Genomic DNA, 25,184 nt, shown 5'->3' with positions numbered 1-25,184 from the left:
CTTTTCCTGTGCCTTATTGCTTGTCTCGCCCCCTCTCTCTCTCTTTTCTCCCTCTCTCCCTCTTTTTCTCTCTGTCTCTATTTAATTCTCTCTCTCTGCTTTACAAACTCTCCTGACCACATTCAGTGCACTCAGGCTCTGTCGTCATAGTAACTGTGCTGAGAGTGGGTCTCAGAAAAAAAAGGCCATGCGAGAAACCCGACCCACCTATCACTCTCTCTCCACACCTCCCGCCCCCTCGCATGGCGCTCTCTCGGCCAATTGCCTCACGCCATTAATTACCAGCCGCTCCGTGCTTTAAGTGGCCAGCGATGGTCTCGGCCTTAATTGGCTCGTTAGCTGCTTTCACCACATATGCTAATGAGCCTGGCATCTTCATTATGCAATGGCTCGTGGATTGCTGGCATGGCTGTAATTATACGGCGGCTACAGATTTCCATAATCCTGGCGTTTGGTTTGTTTGCTTGGATAATTGTCTTTCTGAGGCGAGAGCAGAACACGGTGTTGGAAATCAATTAAGGGCACCAGTGTCCCTGCAGAGGTGAGAGGTTTTCAGCAGTGCTCTTAAAGGGCCTATATTCTTCATGTTTCTTGTATTCATTATCCTTGTAAAATTTAAGATCGATATGTGTAGGTGACGTCTGCTCTGTTTGGCTGTTATATATTATGGCTTGCTCAAAACCACCCCAGGCTGAGATCTGGAACAAATTATAAACTTCAGCCACTCCTCTCAGATGTGTGGAACCTTTAGAAGGTTGGAGTGATCCATTTTCTTCCTGACAGCCATGAACAGTACAACGTTTAATAGTTTTCTCACATCTTCCACTCTAACACTCTGCATCACTTCAATGTGAATGGGAGGGGTTAAACTGTTCTAAACAAAATGTAACAAATACCCAAACAGTGATTTCAGTATTTTAATGATGGCACCTCAAACGGTTTCTTGAGAACTCAGGCACATCCCTAACATAATCAATGTTTATGTGGTATGACTGCATTCATGTTCCTAAATGCTGCAGATACAAATAGTCAGAAAATATGACTTGTGATTGATTTAGTCTATTTATAGCAGGTGAATTAATTTGAATGTTAAAAAGAAAATTCTGGACTAAAATTGGAGCTTTAGATATGTAATTTGTCATGTTATGCAGTATTCTGTAGCACAGTCTTATATCCCTTACCTATGGAAGCCTGGAGAGGCCATGAGGTAGTTATAATTTTCTGGATTGTTATCTTGAAATAATGAGTTACATCTCTTGTGATCTCAAGGTAACAATAGTTGTTATCTTGAGATAATGAGTTATGTGTCTTGTGATCTCAACATAACAAAGTTGTTATCTTTAGATAAAGAGTTAAATACCTTGAGATCTCAACATAACAAAGTTGTAAACTTTGAGCACAAGATAATTAACTTGTTATCTCAAGATAACAATCCATAAAATTGTAGCAGCATGATGCCCTGTCCTCTCCGGACATCAGTACCTCATATTTGACAGAATAGGGAATCTCTGTGGCGTCAACCAATCCGGACTGCTAGCCTAGCCACACTGATTTATAGGCTAAAGAATACAACAACGCTAGCATCTGTGTAACTGTCACCTCAGTCACTGAACAACATGGTGAAGCACAAAATGGACACCAGATAAGAGCTTTTAACCTCTTCAGCCAGAAAAAAGCCAAACTGAGGTAAAGTATTTAGACACCTGGGTACTTTGCTGATTTGCTGTTCTCCTTAGTTCTGTCATTTGAGAAATCTGTTCTCTACATTGTAATGATGATTACTGATTGCAATAAGACATCTACAAGCTATCTGCCGTCTTTGTGCATTCACCATCTAATAAAAAAAATGGTGACACTTTATTTCGAGTGGTCCTTTTATGATGAAACAAACACTCAACGGACTCTAACAAAACATATGAGGGTTAAGATTAGGTTTTGAGTTGAGGTTAGGGTTTGGATAAGGTTGGGTAAGGTTAGGTTTTAGGTAATGGAAATAACATATCAATACATCTGCTTAACGTATCAACAGAACATCCACAAGATATTTACTTTGATGTATTCAGATGCTTTACAACTGCTACTTTACTGATATGTTGTTGATGTTTGACTGTTAAGAGTTCATTAATCATCAACAAAGGACCACTCCAAACAAAGTATTACCAAAAAATAAATTCATAAGCCTGGCCCAAACATTCACCCCAGAGCAGGTTCAGCTTTTCAAAAGTTCCTCCAACCTTCAAGACACATCATCAGAAGGATGTTCTCTGAGTCTTTGTACTGGAACAGTCTTACTCTAGAGGCTACTGCAGCACTGCTCTAGGATGTGAGCAAGCATGTTTACAACAGAGCGTCTCTTTAAATTCCCTGGCAAGTTCCATCGGATCACTTACAGGTAAAATTCTGACACTGTCATGCAATCAGATCAATCATGCTGACCAAAGAAGTGGAGTGGATGCAGGCGACAGATATATGGCTTATTTTTGGACTCTCTGAAGCTGACATCACCACCATGAGCCATTAGGAATAATGCTGAGATGTAGCTGAGACACAATGGGTAGTGTGTGTGTGTGGGTGTGGGAGAGTGTGAGTGTGTGTGTGTGTCCTCCTTCCTCCATTCTAGCATCTGAGGCTCTACCCAGCAGAAAGAGCGCATTGATTGACGTGTGATCTAACACATAAGGTCAAGGCAGGCCCTATAAACATTGCTGCAGGGAGAGGGGGGTTGCTAAGGTTGATTAAAAGTCAGAGTGAGTGAGTTCGATCTCCTTCAGCTTTACTCTCTATAAAACTACCAGATGAAAGCACTTCAAAATGGATTCCACCTTTTTTTCACAAACTATGTGCTTAAAAATATGCACAATATGTACGACATAAAGCTGTTGTATATTGCATTGACTATGACAACGATCTAAGATGCAATAAATTGTCATTAAAATATACAATTTCAGTGTCTCTCTGACTTGATATAATTGATTTAAAATTAAACCAAAATATTTTCAAAATATATTCAGCAGAAAATAACAAATTAATAAATGAGCGTCATCATAACTTCTACATTAAGAAGATATGAAAAATGAAAAGTTATAAAATAACTTACTCCTGAAATATTTAGTGAAATGCTTAAACTGCACTGTAAATCTGCTCTACACAGGTCTATAAAATGCAAAACTGCTAGTTATATTTACAGTAATATGCAAGAGGTTAAGTGACATGTTTTTGCTAATTGAAAATAACACATTCTCCACACGGGAAAACCCTTAAATATAGCATTTTTTATAGTAAAAAATAGTAGTGCACAACTGTGATTTATTCGTTTAAACTAAATATGTTTTATGTAAATATTTATTGGAATAATCTAAAAATTAAATATAAAATGTATCATAACTTTTGCACAGTCAATATTTTATATATTTTTTTTCTAACATGCTAAATTCAACAAATAAACAATAATAGTGCATTAAATTATGCAGAAAGGTGTTCTCTGTAGAGGACGAGGTATTAGACTATAGACAGTAGAGGATAAAAGATTTTAGAAAAAGTGTTACATTCTCGGTTATATGTTCTATTTGCCTGTATTTGAATACTGAAATCATTATTTAAGCATTTGTTACCTGATACCATAGGATGTGACAGAAAATAGATCTTTTTTTGTAGGTTGTAGGTCATTTTGTAGGTTGTGGGAAGCCCATATAAGCAATTCTGGGTCTAAGATGCTCTTCTTTATGGGGAAAAATGAATAGCAGGACCCCTGATTGTGAGAGCTGAAAGTGAGATGAGCTGAGAGTGGCAGGAGTGAAGAAGGCTGAAAGTATGGCACTGAAGGGCAGTAAAGAGGACTATGTGTGCATATGCATGCGTGAAAGGATGGGAAACAAAGAGCGCCTGAAACTGAAAGGAGAAATGGAAGGATACAGTTGGATGACAGCACTATAAAGTCTTTGGTGGAATCCTTTCTTCCTTAATGAATGTCTCTGTGTGACCCTCAAACAGCCAGTAAAGCCTCATTTCAGATTCTGATCATGACTGTGACATTGAGGGCAGAATTTCTATTTTTCTCTTTCTCTAAGATACTGTGTGTGTGTTGTGGAACGTGTTGGATTTCTCTCTTTCTCCCTCTTTTGATGTCTATTTTCTCTGATGGCTCCAGCAAAACTCCTCTCCAAGCACTAATCATTCATCATCAGTAAACAGAAAAGGATGATTTGTGACTGAGCTGTTTATCTCCTACCACAACTCACAGATAGCACTTTACTGATAATGACACAACCTTCCAGAGTCACTGATAATAATGTGTTTGGCCCAGAGGAGGAGAGAAATGGAAGGAAAAGTGATATGTACAAAATACCATACAGTGTACATATACATATACACATATACATATACACACACACACACACACACACACATATATATATATATATATATATATATATATATATATATATATATATATATATATATATATATCACACACCCACACACACAAACCACTGCTGTTGGAACAACAACTTCTCTATTTTTTTCCATTTTTCAGTTTTTGACATAACTGGAAAATGCCTGTTTCCCTTTACATTGTGTGTTCATGAAATATGGACCAAAGGAAACAGCCCCAAATGACTTGGGACAATGTCTGGTTCCATTTTCCTGTAAAGTTATCATTTTGGAGACGCATACATTTTGGGGCATTTGCATACATATTTCATATGTGAATTACCACACATAACTATTATACCCTTGTCTTAAGTTTAACTATAGGAAAAATAAATGTGTTTTTGTGTGGGTATGTGTAAGTATCCTCCAGAACAGGGATTAATTAATAGTTAATGCATCATAAAAGTGACTCTTCATATCAACTACACTACTATCACTACTACAAGCTTATACAGTGATTACTTTAGATAGCCAATACAGATGTGGCACTCATGTCATCATTCATTCCTAAAAGAAAGTGGAAGAGATAAGACAGAGAGGCCAAGGAGTATGTATATCTGTGTGTGTGTGTATATCTGATACAGGCACTGATGCCCCTGCTGGAGCTCTGCACTCTGCATATGTCATTTATAGTAACAGCTGAAATGTGTAACTGGGTACTACATTGTACCAGATCTACTAAAACATTTAGCCAAATCCCAGCTCTTTTATGGACTCAACAAGGGAAAATGACAGAGCAGTTAAAATAGCCCAACTTTCCTTCTTTCAATCTGAATTCCCAATCAGAGAGACAGGACCACAGTAACCCCAGAACCAGCTCTGGGCAAGCTAATAGAAATGTTAGCACGCTGTAATTAGCACAGTGGTATTGCTGGCCTTTGATGCATTTCCTATTTAACATTTAGCCAATGTCAAACTCTTTATTGACTTTAAAAAGGATGAGACTGTGAAAGGAGGCTTCAGGTACAAAAGGAAGATAATAACCTAACTTTTCCTCTTTCACTGTGGATCAGTAAAAAAGGACCAAAATAAGCCCAGAACCAACTCTGAGCTAAATAACAGAAAGTTAGCATGCTGTAACTTATATACTATAGCCTGGTAGCATTACTAGCCTTTGATGTATTATCTCTCTAACAGTTAGCTCACTCTTTCATGGAGTAAGACAGACTTTCTACCTGGATTCCCAATCAGTAAATTGAGCCAATTAACAGTGTTAGCATGCTGTAATGAGTACATACTATAGCCTGGTGGCCTTGCATTTTAGCCTCTCTTCTTTTATGCATTCAAAAAGGGTAAGAGAGAAAGCTTTCCAAAACAGACATAACAGCTCAACTTTCTCTCTGTCAGTTTGCATTCAAAACAGAAAAAACAGGACCACAATAACCCCAAGAGTTAACTAACAGAAAGTTGGCATGCTGGTTAGCATGAAGTAATGAATATGCAGTCTTAACTGACTGTAGCCTGATAGCCTTAATGGCCTTTGATGTTTTTAACAAATCATGTTGTGCTTGTAGTCCTTTGTTGTTGTAGCACCTCAAACCAGCCTGAGAGATATAGAGATTCCCTATTTTGGGCTTGAAGGATGACGATTAGCTCCAAAACGCTGCTAGTGTGGGTCTAATGGGACTGATGAAGAGAGTTCTTGTTTGCTCTGAAGTTTCCCTCTTCACCAGGCTGTGCTGTGGAGTTCTTAACAGCTCTCTGCTCTGAGCGCATGCTAATTTAGCACACTAAACTAGCTCTTGTCTGCATATGGACACTTAGAGAGCCACCATATTCTGTCATATAATATTCAGTGCTCAAACTACATTGTACAGAGTGCTGCATAAGAGCTGCCTCAGCCGCAGTAATTACTCTGGGACTGATCAGATATTTTCCTTTTTTCAATGCATTTGCCCAGCTGTGCTCAAGTGGTGCCAGTTGACAGCTCCTAGTTGTGAAATTGCTATTGGGTTTTTATGCTAGTTCCCAAGATCTCCGCCAAGCAATAGATGTTCTGAAAAGTGACTATAGAACACACATGTAATGCAGGTACCCATGCTGTCAAATATAGCAACATTGCTAAGATGTTCTTTAGCAAATCTGTGCTGGTGGTGCGCAGTCAGCAAGGCCCGCAAGATTTAATATTTACTGTATCTGTGGATATGGACTTCTTTGAGACCTGTTAGCTAACTTATCCATTTAGTCACTAAACTTGCAAGAAGCCTAAAGAATGGATAAATAGACTAGGTGGTGCATTGCTAATAGGTCCAAATGGAAGCATGGACAGGGAGAAAGAGAGGGAGAAAACCAGGCTTACCTTCAGAACTATGTGAACCATTGCTCTTAATGGCCTCAGAATTGCCATGGCCACTCTCTGGGTTGCCAGGCAACAAGGTTCCAAAGCTTGACAATTGGACCTGATCCACAGTTGTTGGAGAGACTCCTCTTGTCTCTCCTACAGTAGTAGGTACTGAGGTATGCACTTGAGGGCTTGGTGTGGCCTGGGCTCCATCTTCCGTCTCAGATCCTGTTGACAGTGTGGGGATGATCATTGTGGTGGTCATTTCCTGATTACGCTGGCCTGGCCGTCTCAGTCTGTTCTTGCGTTTGTACTGGATTTCACCACGAGCCTCCACAGCCGTGCTTTCATCCACTCGTGTAGTGGTTGCTACAATGGCCTCTGTACTGGTAGGAATGCTAGAAGGAATCACTGTTAATGTTCCCATTGCTGAGGTTTTGGAGGTACTTTCTGAGAGGTCCAATTCTCCCCAGGAACTGCTCTCTGTTTCTCTGACTTCCACAGAGTCGTCTGGTACCCCAGATACTTTCCTCATCTCCTCATGTGTCTTACTCAGTGGGACTGATAAGGACCCATGATTGCTATCAGCATCATTCCCTAGGCCAGTGGTCATGCTTCCCTGCTGCAGAACCTCAGTTACAACTGCCCATTCTCCTATGGCTACAGTCACACTTGAGTCAAGGCCTTCTCCAGTGATCACTACTGGGACTGCTGAAGGGGCTGATGATGGTCCCACTGATGGGATTGCTGATGGAACTTCTGAAGTTATTGCTGTTGGAGTTGCTGATTGACCTTCTGAAGGAACTGCTGAGGGAACTTCTGATGGGGTTACTGATGGCACTCCTGATGGGGCTGCCACAGTCTCAGGTTCAGGAGGGATGGAGGATTTATCCCCAGTTGAAGAAGGGTTGGTGAACCATGTTCGTCCCCACCAGGACACTGGCCCTGCAGAGACACGAGCAATATGTGATTAGTGTCAGCCAGTCATGCAAGCTCCTGTAAATAAATCAGTACACTCAATTAACTAAGACACTGTGGGCTCTCTATGCGTGAAATGCTGTGACTCTGTGTTAAGCTGCTAGTGAGCATAGAAGGGGGCAAGGGGAACAGTGGGCAAGCCCTGCTGTGAGAACATCTCACACCTCTCCTCAAAGACAGTCATGCTTAGATAAAATGTATAGCACAACTGCAGCTTTTTGATATAAAGAATTTGTCACATTTAAAAAATGTAGATGTACGTTTGAGGGTACCACTTCAGTGACAAGAGGGGTACGGCCCCAGTGACAGTTCAGTACTTTTTTTCTGAGAGTGTACAGTACCATAAAACTAAACCTCCCTTTCTCTAAACCTCAACTTATAATACTTCTTCTCACTTCTGGTATCTTTCATGCTTTATCCCTACCTTCTTACAGATCTCACATCCAACTCGAATCTAACATGCTTTATTTAGTTAATCAAAAAAGCAGTAATTGGATAAATCAGGAGGGGTCATTTAGGGTTGCAGCTAAAGTCTGCAGGAGGGTAGATCTTCAGGAGCAGGGTTTGTGACCACTGCTTTAGACTAACCACTTTCCCCTTCAGCTCAGGAGGAACATGTTAACTTGATAATTAGTTGGACCAGGGGAAGCACACCAGGCATGCCTCAACATGAAGGCTGCAGATGAGGTAGGAGAGACCTTTCTAGTGCTGGTATATGAAGGGTCCGCTTCAGTCCTCCCTCACTCATATTTAAGATGGTCTAAGCCGGCTGTTCAGACACGTCATGGCTTGCTGACGTAAGCAATCTTTAAAAAAATGCAAATTGTGCATATCTTTACAAAGCCTGGCACCACAGTATCTTGTCATTCATGGCTGTTTATGCTTTAAATGGTTTTGCTCTGTGCATGAAGGATTGTGGTTGACTGAAGGTCTCGAACAATTCACCGATTGAGTTCTTTGATTTTTCACAAACAAAGGATGCATTTCTTCGGCTGCATTCAAATGATCCCTCAAAATGGGACAAGCTTCATTAACATAATGACAATGATGAGAAATGCAACCTTCCTTGGCTCCATACTTGGCAGAGGTGCTGACTCAGGACTAGGAACCACTCCTCTATTAGCAATAAGATACTACTTATGCCCATTGACAGAGCTGTGCCATGATTTGCTACACTTATTCATTGACATCCAGCCTGTGTGTTCATCTGCAAGCCATGTGACTATGGTTCCCAGGTGATTGTGACTGATCAAAAGTGCATGTGTGCATGTGGGTGTCAAGGGCCTGTGACTCATCAAAAGTAAATAGATGATTTGTTTCTCTGGAATAAGATCAATGCGTAAATTTGGGCCTTGTTAGCAAATAAGTGCGAAAGAAAGCGAATCGTTATTCATGCCTCTGCGGAAAGTTCAAAGCAGGCCTGACACCAATTCAAAGAGTGAACGCTTAAATAAGTCATCGACCTTGGTTGTTTTTGCAATTAGGAGTCGTGTTTGTGTGCATTCGTGCACCGCGTTCGCTCCACAGTGTTTCTCTGAGGAGTTGCTGGGGAGACGGAGGGGAGAAATGTCTGCCAGACGGTTTCATCATGTAATCGCTTGTCACGTCCCTCGTCTTTATTTATTCATCCCAGACTGCAGGCAGGTCTGCCTGTTCGCTTTTTGTCTCTGTGTCTGCATGTGTTCACATGCTTGTGTGTGTATCCACGTGTGCATTCCTGCCTTTTACAGTCACGATCATAAGTCAACAAAAATCAAAAGCAATTAAATTTAATTAGCGAAAAATAATTAATGTTGTGGAATGTAGACCGAAAGAACATCTAATAACACAAAACAGGCACAAAAAATAGATTTCAAAGAATGTTCACATGCCTGTGTTTTACAATTATGGTAATAATTCAATGGCAAAATCACAACAATTTATGCAATTAATGAAAAGTAATTGTTGATGTGAAAAAAGTTAACAAAAGATAATGTAGACAGTACCCACATGCATTGGGCAAGTGTTTATCCAGTTACAAGAATAATTCAATAAAAGTACAAACCAAATATTGCTTCAAAAGTAACTGATATTAAACAGTAATGCTTAAACAAACATATCTTGTAACAAAAACAATAAAGTAATAGCTGTCAAATGAACATTTTGGGAACAAAATAATTATTCTTAGCAGACTAGTACTGGTTCTGTCTGACTGGGGCACATTAGCAAACAACTTCAATCATTCCAACCCCTTGAATCATTCAATTATTACTCCCATTTAGGACTAATCATTGCAGCGCTGTGCCTTCAATTAGCAAGTTTATAAATTAAACATGCATTACATGGGGAGAGAGACATCCTTGCCAACAGACAGAGCAGAATTTTTTCTTTTGCATGCGTACATGTGTTGCAGATTCATACTAATTAAATGTAATTGCTATCAATTTAGTGGCAGGTCAATATCTCAACAGGAGCACTAATTGATGATTCGCTCTGTTGCCTTAAGTAAAAAATTTATTTCCCTTGTGAATATCCTTTTACAAACTATTTTTACCAAATAAATCCCTCTGAAAGCTCATGTTTGATTGCAAACTTGCAAAGTGACCACACTTCAAGATGTGCTGCATTAGAGATAATTGGATGGTCAAGTTCTTTGACAGCATCTTCTCATCTTTGTTCTTCCAGCTCAAATATACATGCTATCAAGTCCCTGGAGCTCTGGGACAGCACCTGAATCCATCCATCATTGGCAAATGGACTTTAATAATGTAGACGACAAGGCTAACTTTCCCTCTGCCGTTAAACACTGATGGCCCAAGTCGAGTTTGGGCCAGTCAGGGTATGTTTACCAATGGAATCGGCGGAGTTAAGAGAGAATCCAAACTGAACATGAACTGGAGCTTGGAAGGTTCAGCATCCTCCACAATTCACTCAACTCTTTAATGAAGTCATAAGGGTATAGATGGCACCAAAGCCTGAACCTGAATAAGCATCCGTCAAGTTTTAAACTCTAAACATACCAGCTGACACAGAGACACAAACCATATGCAGTAGTGCAGATAGTTCTGGAAAGTGGAGTCTTCATGAATGTCTGAGTCAGAGGGATGCATGACTATCATGATTGTCAATCAAGTTTTGCAACTTAAATGTCTGAAAACATCTTAATTTTCATACCCTATGCAAAGCTGTAGCCTTCCACACACAGAATGGCTTCCCTCACAAAACATTGTGCTGTAATATTACATCAGTTATTAAAAGCAAAAAAAAGTGATTAAAAAAAGACAATGCTTTGCTATAGCAGATGTAACCTCTAGTCTACTTCACATGTTTAAGCATTAGCCATTTTACTATTTTAATAAGAACTGATTTATAGGGCTGTAAACTCACGAATTATTAAACTTACAGCAAAAAACTGCCAATTCACATTAAGAAGAACTTAACCATAGCAAGAGCAAAGCTTGCTTCATACCAGAAAGCATGGTTTCTCCAGTTTAAGCTGGCACAGAAGGTAATGTGTTGTTACAACTTAATCAGCCATGTTGAAGCAGTCTCAGTCCATACTTACAGCTTCTTTTTTTGTGTGCCCTGAAAACCCTGTTCAGTTTGTGTGCTAGTGGTGCTATTCTGAAAGCCTAACCTCCACCCCCCAAACCACCCCATCACACCCATGCCATCACAATGCAATAAACTGGTGATGGCTATTGAATACGACCAGAAAGTGGAACTTTGTTAACAATATCACAAGACCACATGAGTGATATACAGTGTAGAACTTTTGAGTTATGACTACTGGAGGACTGGCACACTGTCTCTTCAGCAACATGTTGGTTTCAAATTTAGCAGTGTGCATTTAATTAGTCTGAAACTTATGTACAGGTCAAATTCAGCTTCCATTTCATGCCCAAGCAAATCTCTGCTGCATGTCCAGTGCTTTCCCTTTTAACACCCTTTAAATGGCAAGAGCGTCTATAGAGTTCTGCAACTTGAGAAAACTCAAGTAGTCTGTAGTCCATGTAGTTCACCATAGTCAATTGTAAGTGCTATTATTGTGAAACGGAAGTACTCAGAAGCAACAACAGCTTAGCCATGAAGCAGTAGACCACGCAAAGTCACAAGGTGGGGCCGCCAAGCGTTGAAGCGCACAGTGCCTGTCCTCTGTTGAGTCACTCACTAAAGAGTTCCAAATGGCCTCTGGAAGCAACATTAGCAAAAGAACTGTGCATCAGGAGGTTCACAAAATTACCGTTCATGGCCGAGCAGCTACACACAAGCCTAAGCCCAAACAGGTGTTGGTGGTCTCTGTGTGCGGTTCGGGTGGGGGAGGGTTGGGGGGGGGTGTTAAAGCATGCCACCACTGGACTCTCAAGCAGAGGAAATGCATTAAGTGTAGTGATAAATCATGCTTCTCTACCTGGCAGTCAAGACAAGTCTTGGTTTGACTGCATTGTGCTGTATAGTTTGGAGGAGGAGGTATAATGATATGGGCTTGTTTTTCATGGGTTGGCCTAGGCCTCTTTGTGGGAACAGTTTGGGGAAGGCCCATTACTGTTCCAGCATGATTGTGCCCCAGTGCACAAAGCGAGGTCTATAATAGCTTGGTTGGATGAGTTTGATGTGAAAGATGTGACCTCAACCCCATCTAATACCTTCTGATGAAAGGATGAAAGGATGAACTACAACATCAGTGTCTGACCTCACAAATGCTTTTCTGGATTAATGGGCAAAAATTCCTATAGACTGGGATGTCATAAAAGCTCCTGTGGGTGTAATGTGTAGGTGTACTAATACTTTTTTCCACATATTGTATTTAGATTTGCCAGTGATACTAGTAGTACTGTAGTACTGATACAAGTACTTAAAGAACCAAATAAAAACAAACAAAATCTGAAACTTAATTTCATAGTGTTTTGGTGTTAAATGCTCTATAGCAGACACTTAGCAAGTTAGAATTGTTTACAGTTATTATGATAGGAACCAGGTGTCTTAAATATTTACTAACAATGTAATTATCTTGTGATTCTGATGCAGTATAAAAACAAGTGCAAAAAGATCTATACAAACTTCTGCCTTCAATATTTCAGGAAGGCTGAACCCATCATTTTTACAGTTCACAGTGAAGGTTCAGGTCTGTTTGTTTTATTGCTTCTGGCCTGGATCTGAATGAAGTGGAGCAGGCTGGGAGCAAGCGCCGGCTTTGGCCATTCTGCTCCAGAACAGCGAGCTGGAGCTTTGGGGGTAATTTGATGCAGCAGTGCTGACAGGACAACATCCATTACATTAGGCCAGGCTGGCCCAGACCGCACGCCCCGCCTCTGTTACCTCTCCCTGGGATGCAAACTCGGATTTATCTAGCAAATTCTTCTCTCTCAAAAATCCTTCCAGCATAGACCGGCAATCCTTCATATGTGGTTCTGTTCGGACTCCAACTTGTTATGCCAGGTGACACAAAATCAGCACTAACTATCATACATGCCTATAATAACACAGCTGCTATTTACAAACTGATGAGTGTGAAATTATATTTATGAAGATGTATAAAGGATTGAGGTTAATTCTTGCTCAGGACCATCATTAACTAATTCCATTTGTTAGTCGTACATCTATTATATATTAATATATAATAGTTGTATAATTGTTATATATTAACAAATGTTAATATAAACTCTACAAAAAAGCATGTTGTAATTTTATATTTGTTACTTCACACGTGTGGCTCAGTGAACCAAGTGGACCATTGCCTAACATTGAAAACAAACAGAAAAGATGAAAGTAACGACAAACTTACAGAATATATACAGAACATAAAACTGTAAATAATCCATTATGTAACAAACTATGCAATTAATTATCTGATTATGCTATTACATATAAACAGTATTGCAAAATGACTAATTCTAGAATTTTAAGGATTAATTGGGCACATTTGGGATAATTAAGCAACAAAAAGCATTAGGAGGTCATAAATTGGTTGAAATGAGTATGTGTTATCACTGTGGCTCCTGAGGCTGCTTCTAAAGCAGCTTTTCAAAGATCCCTCTTTAAAAACATTCTCTAATGAAATGCATAAGTTTCTACATAAGTAACTGAGGAGAAGGGGTGTGGCTGAGTGTCGAATGCAGGACGGAGAAGTTGGTCGGGCTGAATCAGCAGGCTAAGTAGCTCTTTGATGTTCACCTGTGCCTTGTTTCTGCCAGCCTACTTATAGTCATTTCTTCCCACAGTAGGTGGCAGAGCCTGGAGAGAGACCTGTGACGGCAAGAGCCGAGCTGAACTGATCTGAACTGAGCAGAGCTAAAAAGAAAAAGAAATAAAGGACTGAAAAGTCTCAGCAAGACTTTTCTATTCTTACTTTGTGGGCTGAAAAGCAGAGTGTTTTTTGTGTTGTGTATAAATAATAATAAAAAGCTCACACCTTCACACCTGTCCCCGGTGTCCTTCCTCCACCCATCATTAAAGTTGTTACAGTAACAAGCACAGTTAAATTGTAAGTACAAGAACCAATTGGGACACAGTCCTCATGTCTTTTCCACTTCCTAGTAGTGTAAATACAAATAGGGTAAAAACCAATCTGACAACTGGTTGTTCAAATTGCTCAATGAACTACTAGTTGGGGTTCTCAAATTGCTCAAATAACAGTCATTGGTGAAACATCACCCGATAAGGTTTCATGGAAGAGATTTGAGACCCTCTGCCGCAAAGGCAGTGTTTGCGTCTGGCAGAGCATGATTATCATAATACTCTAGAACAGTGACATACACTATATTGCCAAAAGTATTCAGTCACCCATCCAAATAATAGAATTCAGGTGTTCCAATCACTTCCAAGGCCATAGGTGTATAAAACCAAGCACCTAGGCATGCAGACTGCTTCTACAAACATTTGTGAAAGAATAGGTTGCTCTCAGGAACTCTGTGAATTCCAGCATGGTACCATGATAGGATGCCACCTGTGCAACAAGTCCAGTCATGAAATATTCTTGCTACTAAATATTCTACAGTCAACTGTCAGTGATATTATAACAAAGTGGCAGCGATTGGGAATGACAGCAACTCCGCCACGTAAAATGACAGAGCAGGGTCAGCGGATACTGAGGCGCATATTGCGCAGAGGTCACTAACTTTCTGCAGAATCACTACAGACCTCCAAACTTCATGTGGACTTCCGATTAGCTCAAGAACAGTGTAGAGAGATTCATGGAATTGGTTTCCATGGCCGAGCAGCTGCATCCAAGCCTTACATCACCAAGTGCAATAGGCCGAATGCAGTGGTCTAAAGCGCTGCCACTGGACTCTAGAGCAGTGGAGACGTGTTCTCTGGAGCGATGAATTACGCTTCTCCTTCTGGCAATCTGATGGTCGAGTCTGGGTTTGCTGGTTGCCAGGAGAACGGTACTTGTCTGACTGCATTGTGCCAAGTGTAAAGTTTGGTGGAGGGGGGATTATGGTGTGGAGTTGTTTTTCAGGAGTTGGGCTCAGCCCTTTAATTCCAGTGTAAGGAACTCTTAATGCTTCAGCAGACCAAGAGATTTTGGACAATTTCATGCTCCCAACTTTGTGGGAACAGTTTGGTGATGGCCTCTTCCTGTTCCAACATGACTGCGCACCAGTGCACAAAGAAAGGTCTACAAAGACATGGATGAGTGAGTTTGGTGTGGAAGAGCTTGACTGACCTGCACAGAGTCCTGACCCAAACTTGATAGAACACCTTTGGGATGAATTAGACTGGAGACTGTGAGCCAGGTATTCTCAACCAACATCAGCGTCTGACCTGACAGAATTGTCACAAATTCCCATAAACACACTCCTAAACCTTGTGTAATGCCTTCCCAGAAGAGTTGACACTGTTATAGCTGCAAAAGGTGGGCCAACATCTTATTAGCTCTATGGATTAAGAATGGGATGTCATTCAAGTTCATAGGCAGGTAGTCAAGGCAGACGAGCAGATACTTTTGTCAATATAGTGTAGCTGAATAATATGAACCAAATACCAATTAAATCCAATTTAGAGTCATACAGTAAAATCTTAAAAATGTGGTGGAAAAAAAAATCATTCATTGACATAGTTTAAATACCTCACAGTTAATATAATAATTTTAAACAGTCATATTAGCAAAAGTAAAAACAAAGCTAGCTGGCATACCTGGCAGCCATTCTTGAATAGTTATATTTACAAAGTTAAAAACAAGTTAGGTAGTTATCACTTTGGCACTCAGTATATCCCAGAGATCAGACAGTTTTGGGCTAATTCTGGCTTTCCTATGTCAGTGCTGGTTGACTATGGGGTAAATGTTAGACATGCGTGCCAGAACAGGGCCGGATCTTGGACAGCTTCATACAATTTTTCCATGTTTCTACATTTGTGGGACAATTCTGGTGTGAATATTGTATACCCACAGTGTAGTTGGGCCAGACTGGAACCAGATTTGGGCCATATCCGATAGCTCTACTCACTCTACCCATCTGGGCTGAGGACCCAGCCATATATTGGGCCAGAACAAACCAAGGAGGTGGCCCACAAGTGAGCCATGCAAATTTTGCTAACTGGGATACTGTTAGTATTTAGCTAAGCTAAAAATGAAGCTAGCTAGCATACTTGATAGCCATTCTTGAATAGTCATATTTGCAAAGTTGGCTAGTAAGCACTCTGACAGTGTATACGATTAGTGTTACTAATCTAAACTAAAAATGAAGCTAGTCAGCATACCTCAAAGCCAGTGTTGTTAATTTTAACCAGTTGTTTTTGCAAAGCTAGATAGCATTCAGGGCAGCTATTGTCTATTGTTAATGCTAACCAATTTAATAAATCTAAAAACAAAGCTAGCTAGCATACTTGACAGCCAGCCTTAACCAGTTGTATTAGCAAACCTAAAAACAAAGCTAGCTCACATAACAAATGGAAGATTTTCTGTGCTACTCAGCTGATATGCAGTGAGATGTAGCATTCTGAATGGAGGCACATGGCATAGACGAGATGTGACATCATATTATCTATGATAAAACACTGTAAGCTCCCATAGGAATGAAAAAAGAGGTCTGCTTGTATGTCGTCCACACAGCAATGAGATGAGATGAAGAGACAAAGGTGACTTTTACTGATTTCTTTCTCCTCCTGCTCAGATATTTCTCTTGAGCAAAAGAGCCCAGTTATCTCACACCAGCCTCCTCTTGAGTTTTAGTGGAGATCTCAATAGAGTCACACACTGTGCTCAGATTTGCCAAGATGGTAATCTGCAACTGAGCTCTCGTCTCTCTTTTATCACTCCTGTATCTCCTTTTTGTATAACGGTTATTCTCAACACTTGAGTCCTGGCCTAGTCACTGCCCTGCCCTAAACTCAGCCCGTTGGCTATTTATACATCCTTATGCTAGGCTAGCCACACTTTACACACTCTAAACCTCCTCGCACCAGCCTCACATGTCCCTTTACACTTGACCGAACCTCAACAACGTCCTCTATCTAATGCCGTCCCGGCTGCATACACAGCTCGTCGGGTTCTGTCCACATAAAAGATGAGAGCCACTCCATGTCAACTTCGTTCCTCATTCAGAGTGAAAAACAAAGCCAGCAGAAACAGAAGAAAAAGAAATCCCACTTCAAGTGCAGTCCTTTGAAATGGTCCATAAAAGCAGCTTGAAGAAAAAAGAAAAGAGAGGGAGAGAAGAGGAAAGACAGCAGGGAGGAGAACAAGTGCAGAGTGCAAAGCCTGAGTCCTTGACTAGGACGTGCTTATGAAGACAGAGCACTAGGTTAGAGATATGCATAATTAGATTTCGAGGCCCATCTGTAATCACTAATGGGACAAAATATGCTTAGATACAACCTAGGATACAAAAAAACTGTCCATATATGGAGATATCACTTGGATATATGACAATATGCTGTCATCATTGTGATGAGTTATATCCCAGTGTGCATTTCTGAGTATATTATGGGTATCATCAAAGAACAACTGCATAGATCATAAAAGATTTAGACCAATTATAAGAGCCTGTTAACAACCAGTGCATTCTTCATAGAAACAAGTATTCAATGTCATCCAGTTATACCACTTTAATTTAAAATTACAGAATGATGTGATAATAGTGTAGCATTAGAACTTACAGATATATTCAAATGCTTTGTAATGTTGTGATTTCATTGAATAAGCTGTTCAGGGAATGGAACATCCTTCACTAAGCCAATGTATACTCCAGTGAAGAGCATATAGCAGAGTTAAAATTATATGGCTGTGATGTATGTTACACAGCAAAGATGAGGAAAAACAAAACCAGCAATCTTAACATGAACTTCAAGTATCCTAATCTAAAGCATAGTGACACAGCAGGAATGGAAATGTGTATGGACATTTTTATCTTACCTTTAATGACTTGATGCATGGACAGATACATTTGCTTTGACATGCCCTATTTAAGAGTATTTAAAGTAATCAATGACAACAAAGATTATGACACCTATGTAGCATTGAAAAAAAACAAGCTCTTTATTTGTGTTTGGCCTTGGAAATGGGTAGAAAACACACTCGACTCTGTCAGTGTGTCAGTTTCTGCTTTCGAAGACTGATAAATACTTTGCACTGTAGAAGTGTTTTCATGTGTTGTGATGCTTCCCTTTGTTATAATGCCTACCAGTAATCATTTGCCCTGCCAAGTTACCTGGTGCTGGAGAAGCAGCAGACTTTGTAGCAGAAGAAATCGCAGAAACTGTAGGGTTCATCCCAGCTGTCACCGTGGTAACAGGATTCTGGGTGATCCCTCGCTCCTCCCCTTCACTTCCTGTCAGATAATTCCAGGGTTTCCACAGTGAGCTCATGATGTTCTTGATGGGACTTCTTGCTTTTATCTGTGCGGTGGTGGTGGGTGTGGCTGTGGGTGTGGCGGTGGGAGTGGCCATGGTGACTGGTTGACCAGAAAGACCTTCATCATCCTCATCTTCCTCTTTTGCTGATCCACCCTGACTCTCTAGGGTGATGCCGGAACCTGGAGAAGAACCATCCTGCTGATTTTCCTGGAGTGAGTCCACCTGGCCACTCCAGTCCAATGATGTGTCCCCCACCTGGAGGTGAATGGTCACATACTCATCAGAAGACTCTGGGAATTCAGCTGCAATGGCAGGCTCCTTGTCCAGATCCACCTGACCAGTCCAGTTAGATGGTTGGTGGGCAGATTGCTGAGAGGGTGAACTGGATCCTTGTGTTTCTGGAATGAAAAAGAAAATTTTATCTCTCTCTCTCTCTCTCTCTCTCTCTCTCTCTCTCTCTCTCTCTCTCTCTCTCTCTCTCTCTCTCTCTCTCACACACACACACAATCACACACATTCACACCTAGGGGCAATGTAGCACGTCATGTTGAGTCAAAATTGTTTGGTCTTTCTTTCTCATCACAGTATCATTTTGAATGTGGAAACAAGAGGCTACATTTAACATGAAACCTCAGTGGACAAGTCAATGGTGACAATACTACAGCACTCCAAATAATAAAGGTTTCTGAAAGGATTATTTGTGGTAATACCATAAAAGAACCACCTGAAATTCTTTAAAGAATTGAAACTCCACAATTTTTCACCTGATCACAGCTCACAACATGTGAATTCTCTGAGGAGACCCTAAGGACTGGTTTGAGAGTGACTATTATAAAGAACCATTTTGTTAAATATTGTATGGTGTAAGTATTAAGAACCTTTAAAGTTCAAATAATGAAAAGGTTTTATGCCAAGTAAATATTTTTCCTAGAAGTGCATATTCCTTTCATCTGCTAATCTTTACTTTTAAGCGCAAAGAGTCAATACATACAATTAATACAGACAATACACTCTACAGTGCACTACACACTAGCACTTAAGCACAGGACACCAAATAATTATTACAGAAAAACAGACAAAGGTGGAGTTGTTAGGAGCATTTATGCTTTGCAGGTATTAATTTGGAGATAGACAGATGTTAGACTGTATTATTCGATAGTAATTCCATTGTCTAATATTACGGTAGTATGCTTATACAGTTTAAATCTTAACACATAAAAAGCCAAGTATGTAAAGTGCAAATAAGAACAGAAAGCAGGGATTAGTAAATCCCTTGTACTGAAATTGCATGCAACAAGTCCCAAAAAACACACAGTGGAAACCTTAGTTGTGGTCTGATGAGTCCACCTTTCAGATTGTTTAAGGAAAGAATGGACGTTTTGTTCTCAAAGATAAAAAAGGACCATGCACATTGTTACCAGTGTAAAGCTCCAAGAGCAGAGTTTGTCATGTTATGGGGTTGTATTAGTGCCCATGGCATTAATAACTTGCACATCTATGAAGGCACCATGAATGCTGAAAGATTTTAGAGCAACACATGCTGTGCAGATAATGCCTTTGCTGATTTCAACATGACAACGCCAAGCCACATTCTGCATGTGTTACAACAGCATGGCTGCGTAATCAGACTCTAGACTGTCATGTCTGCTATTGAAAATGTGTAGTGCATTATGAAGTGCAAAATAGGCCGTCTGGTTGCACAGCTGAAGACCTGTATATGGAAGAATGGCAAAAAAAATCTGCTTTCAAAATGATTTCAAGTGGTGTTTTCAGTCCCCACATGGCTATTAAGTGCTGTTAAAGGGAATTGTGACATAACACAGTAATAAACATCCTCCTGTCCCAACCTTTTTGTAGCAAAAAATAATAAAGTTCATAAGGTTAAACACCTAATATCATGATTTTGTCCTGTTTTTCAGTTTAATACAGGTTAAACAGAATTTACTACTCACTGCTTTCTGTTTTTAGTATCAGCTTACATACTGTACCAATGTTTTTGCAGTTGAGGTTTGTATAATAAGTATTGGGATATATGTAGCTGCAAAATCATCATTCTTGCAGTTTACTTAAGCTCTTTTGACTAAAGTTAAACATGAGGTGAAATTTAGTTACAGATATATTTTTTAATTTCACCATTTTTTGTTTGCAGATTACCTATGAGCGTATTAATTCGAGACAGTTGGCTGAACTGTGGCTGTAATTGATTCGATAATTGCAAGTTGCACTGACTGAGCAAACATGACAAAGCTGTGAATGTGTATTCGTGGTTTTAGCCTTTGCTCTTTTCATTGGCATTTGCCTTTGGATTATTCTTAGCTGTGAACAAACAAGAAGAGACAATAACTGCCTATAGTACTATTTGAGTAGGATTAGTTTACACTAGAAGGTTCAGTAATATAATTATTACCACATCAACTCTGTTATTTTAGTCTTATCCATATCTGTCATGTCAGTAAAATTTTACGGACTGCACATTCCTGTGTCTATAAAGACTTCTGTAGATTTAACCTACTTTAAAATGAAGCAATTACCCCAGCTTTTAGGCTACTAGTCATGCACTAACTGACACTATTCTTTCATATCCTCTGGGAAAGTTTTTACATTTTTATCATAGTTTTGGTTGGAGGTATTCAAGGATGCGTTTACTTGTATTCTCTGTATCTTAAATCATGGCAATGGTTTGGGTATGACTGGTATTACACCAAACATTAGAATCAGAATTGTCCAGATACATTCTCACATATGTAATGTTTTGGAGAGCGCTCACACAAAGACATGAAATTTAACATTACATGCAATTAAAAGAACACTGAACATCACAAATTAAAATATTTGAAATCTGGAAGATGTCCAAAGTGTTTCTAGAAGCTGACATGCACCTTACATGTTATGGACATGAAGCCTCTCAAGCCAAGATTATGGCAATGTAAGCCCACCGATTTTAATATTATTGGTATAATGACAAGGCAATAACTGAAAATAACTGAAAAGATTTTCTAAATTCTACAAGATTTGTGACTATCTGACTTGTCCATACGACTGTCTATTTTACCATGTAGACCTCAGTTTTACAGTGAATCTTTTAATAAAGAACCTTGACATGGTACAGGTGGCATTATTTTTCAGAAAACTAATGGTTAAGCCGCCACTCATATTTGCAGTCACTGACATATCTAGCACTTCCAGAAGTCCTGAAGTGATGTTTTTACCATAAAATTGGCTACAGCAAGATTGTTTTTTTGTCAGTCTCTAATTATAATGGTGTTTAATCAGAGGATTACTATTATGATATGAACAACAAATTACAGGCATTTTTTTGTTCCTAGAAATCATTAGGCCTTAGGCCCTGAGTGTTCCCCACTGTGTACTAATCCAAAAGAAGGACTCAGAAGAACCACAAACAGTACACAAATTCTCAAACCATCTAGATGCATTCAGGTGTCTAGGCTTACACACTATAGCAGGTTTTTGAGAAGAGACTCACTTTATTGGGAAATGGAAACTGAGAAAAGAGTAAATAAATCGGTTTTAAAAAGAGGTGCTACCACTGGGAGTGTGTGTGCTGGAGGCAGCTTCATATTCTCCTCCGGGCTGGCTGAAGTGCCCTCCATTATATACTTCAATGGTCTCAGGAGGGACTTCTTAATGTTGGTGAAAACCCCATGTGATTTCTTGGCTGGCAATTTATCAGGTGAAGCTGTTTTAGAAGGGATTCAAATGTACCCAAGAGTCCTCTTCCTCTTTATTTACTCTGACACTCCCCTAAAGTGGTATGCTCCCAAATCTCATGCAAAAAGGCACTGAGTGCCATCCATACAAAGAGTATCTGATGGCAAGTTGCGCTACTGCACTAAAACAATACACATCAATCTTGAGAGAAAAAAAAATGTACACATTTCCTCTCGATGCAAATATAGTTGATGACAAGACATGTTTGGAGTCTAAAGTTCAGTTTTGGGGCTAAAATGCTAGTGTAGCTAACAAGTAATGGAAACTGCTGTAGACCAGTTAGCGCTGTGCTAACTGTACATCTAAATCATTACATATTTGTCTAAAATCATAAATAATCTCAAATTGAATCACCTGTATGATGATGATATTATCTTTTAAGCAATTATCTATCAATACAGATATGAATCCAGTATTATCCTGCATTCCTAATATGTCAATTAACACAGGTAAAACCTTATTGGTCAAATTTTGTGAAACTGGTAGACTTTTTGGTAACACTTTAGTGTAGGGTGCCTATATAAGGTTGTCATTGCAACTCACATAACCCTACATAACTGTTTATAAATGCTTTACAAAAGGCGTAATCTGTCATAAAGGCTACTTTAGCTGACTTTGATCAAAATTGGCAAATGTACCCTTTATAGCGAATGAACAAATGCTTGGAACAAGCATTTCTGTATTATGTAGGGTTATGTCAGTTGTGATGTCAACCTTATGTAGGTGTCATGTAGCCTTATGAACAGCACCCTACAGTAAATTGTTACTGACTTTTTTATACATACCTTTAAAGCAATATGCACCAAACAGGGTGGTTTCATTGCCAAGCGCAGAGGGCGAGAGCGTGTGGACACCTGGATCTCTACTTCCACACTCAGGTCGTGATCTTATGACTGGGTACCTCACGCTCCCGTCTGCCAGCCAGCCTGGATCACAGTGGTCCAAGCCGGACCTCCAGCCTAAGTAGAGCTGCCCTACAGAGGCCAGCTGGCTGCTCAGTGATGCACAGTGTGCAGTGGCCTCAGGCAGGGTCAGCTTCCCTGGAGCTGAGGGAAACACCTCACCTAGACAAAAAGAGAAGAGGCTTTAACACATGCTGTACAATAGGGGCGTAAATCTCAGATTTTACAATGAATAAATTTCACCACAATTCAATTCAATTATAATCAAAATTCATTACAAATAAACAACAATTAACACAGCAGTGGAATACAGATAATACAATCAGTATGCCAAGCATTTGTGGGGGAGGTTGTTTGAAAATATAGCAAGAATATTATTTTGGTCAGTGTGTCAAATTTTACTACGTCATTAGTTTCTGTTTAATCATCGTATATGAGTCCATGTTGAAGGGTTCTTTAGCAATGAAAATTGCTCTATATAGAACCTGAACACTTAAAGAATCCATTGCTTGATTAAAGGGTTCTTTGCAACATGAAAAGGTGTCTTCAGATTGATGGAAAATGTGCTGTGGATGGTTCTACACAGAACCATTTTCAAAATGGGTTTTTCTAATGTTAGGATGTCGACTTGTTACAGTAGAAGAACCCGTTTTTAGTACTACATATAATGCTTTTCAAAAAGATTCTATATACAGTGGTGCTTGAAAGTTTGTTAACCCTTTAGAATTTTCTATATTTCTGCATATATATGACCTAAAGCATCAGCAGATTTTCACAGGAGTCCTAAAAGTAGATAAAGAGAACCCAGTTAAACAAATGACACAAAAATATTAAACTTGGTCATTTGTTTATTGAGGAAAATGATCCTGAATAACTGCAACTAAACATTTCCAGTAACTGTTGATCAGTCCTGCACTAACCGACTTGGAGGAATTTTAGCCTATTCCTCCGTGCAGAACAGCTTCAACTCTGGGATTTTGGTGGGTTTCCTCACATTAACTGCTCGCTTCAGGTCCTTCCACAACATTTTGATGGGATTAAGGTCAGGACTTTGACATGGCCATTCCAAAACATTAACTTTCTTCTTCTTTAACCATTCTTTGGTAGAACGACTTGTGTTCTTAGGGTCATTGTCTTGTTGCATGACCCACCTTCTCTTGAGATTCAGTTCATGGATAGATGTCCTGACATTTTCCTTTAGAATTCTCTGATATAATTCAGAATTCTTTGTTCCATCAGTGATGGCAAGTCGTCCTGGCCCAGATGCAGCAAAACAGGCCCAAACCATACTACCACCACCATGTTTCACAGATGGGATAAGGTTCTTATGCAGAAATGCAGTGTTTTCCTTTCTCCAAACCTAACGCTTTTCATTTAAATTAAAAAGTTCTATTTTGATCTCATCCACCCACAAAACATTCTTCCAATAGCTGTCTGGCTTGTCTACATGATCTTTACCAAACTGCAGACGAGCAGCAATGTTCTTTTTGGAGAGTAGTGGCTTTCTCCTTGCAACCCTGCCATGCACACCATTGTTCAGTGTTGTGATGGTAGACTCATGAACATTAACATTAGCCAATGTGAGATAGGCCTTCAGTTGCTTAGAAGTTACCCTGGGGTCCTTTGTGACTTCACCGACTTTTACACACCTTGCTCTTGGAGTGATCTTTGTTGGTTGACCACTCCTGGGGACGGAAACAAAAGTCTTGAATTTCCTCCATTTGTACACAATCTGTCTGACTGTGGACTGGTGGAATCCAAACTCTTTACAGATGGTTCTGTAACCTTTTCAAGCCTGATGAGCATCAACAACTCAATCAACAAGGTCCGCAAAAATCTCCTTTGTTGGGGCCATGATACACTTCCATAAACATGTGTTGTGAAGAGCAGACTTTGATAGATCCCTGTCATCCCACTGATTGAAAACACCTGACTCTAATTTCACCTTCAAATTAACTGCTAATCCTTATACTTTTGCCACTCACAAATATGTATTATGTTGGATAATTTTCCTCAGTAAACAAATGATCAAGTATAATATTTTTGTGTCATTTGTTTAACTGGGTTCTCTTTATCTACTTTTAGGA

The 25,184-nt window shown here is 39.7% G+C and overlaps 1 protein-coding gene across 1 annotated transcript in view; it reads right to left on the bottom strand.

The window, feature by feature from the left end:
• The window catches only part of ncana (neurocan a), a 169,842-nt gene that overhangs the window by 64,843 nt on the left and 79,815 nt on the right, over positions 1 to 25,184 (bottom strand). The window contains exons 6-8 of the mRNA XM_017697127.2: positions 22,981 to 23,259; positions 18,322 to 18,864; positions 6,731 to 7,657 (exon numbers count right to left, since the gene is read on the bottom strand). Of these exons, the coding sequence (XP_017552616.1) occupies positions 6,731 to 7,657; positions 18,322 to 18,864; positions 22,981 to 23,259 (1,749 nt within the window). The remainder of the gene's footprint in view (positions 1 to 6,730; positions 7,658 to 18,321; positions 18,865 to 22,980; positions 23,260 to 25,184) is intronic.

Source organism: Pygocentrus nattereri, chromosome 19 (assembly GCF_015220715.1).
Source record: "Pygocentrus nattereri isolate fPygNat1 chromosome 19, fPygNat1.pri, whole genome shotgun sequence".
NCBI lineage: Eukaryota > Metazoa > Chordata > Actinopteri > Characiformes > Serrasalmidae > Pygocentrus > Pygocentrus nattereri.
The sequence above is the reverse complement of the archived record's forward strand: the minus strand, read 5'-3'. Positions and strand labels throughout refer to the sequence as shown.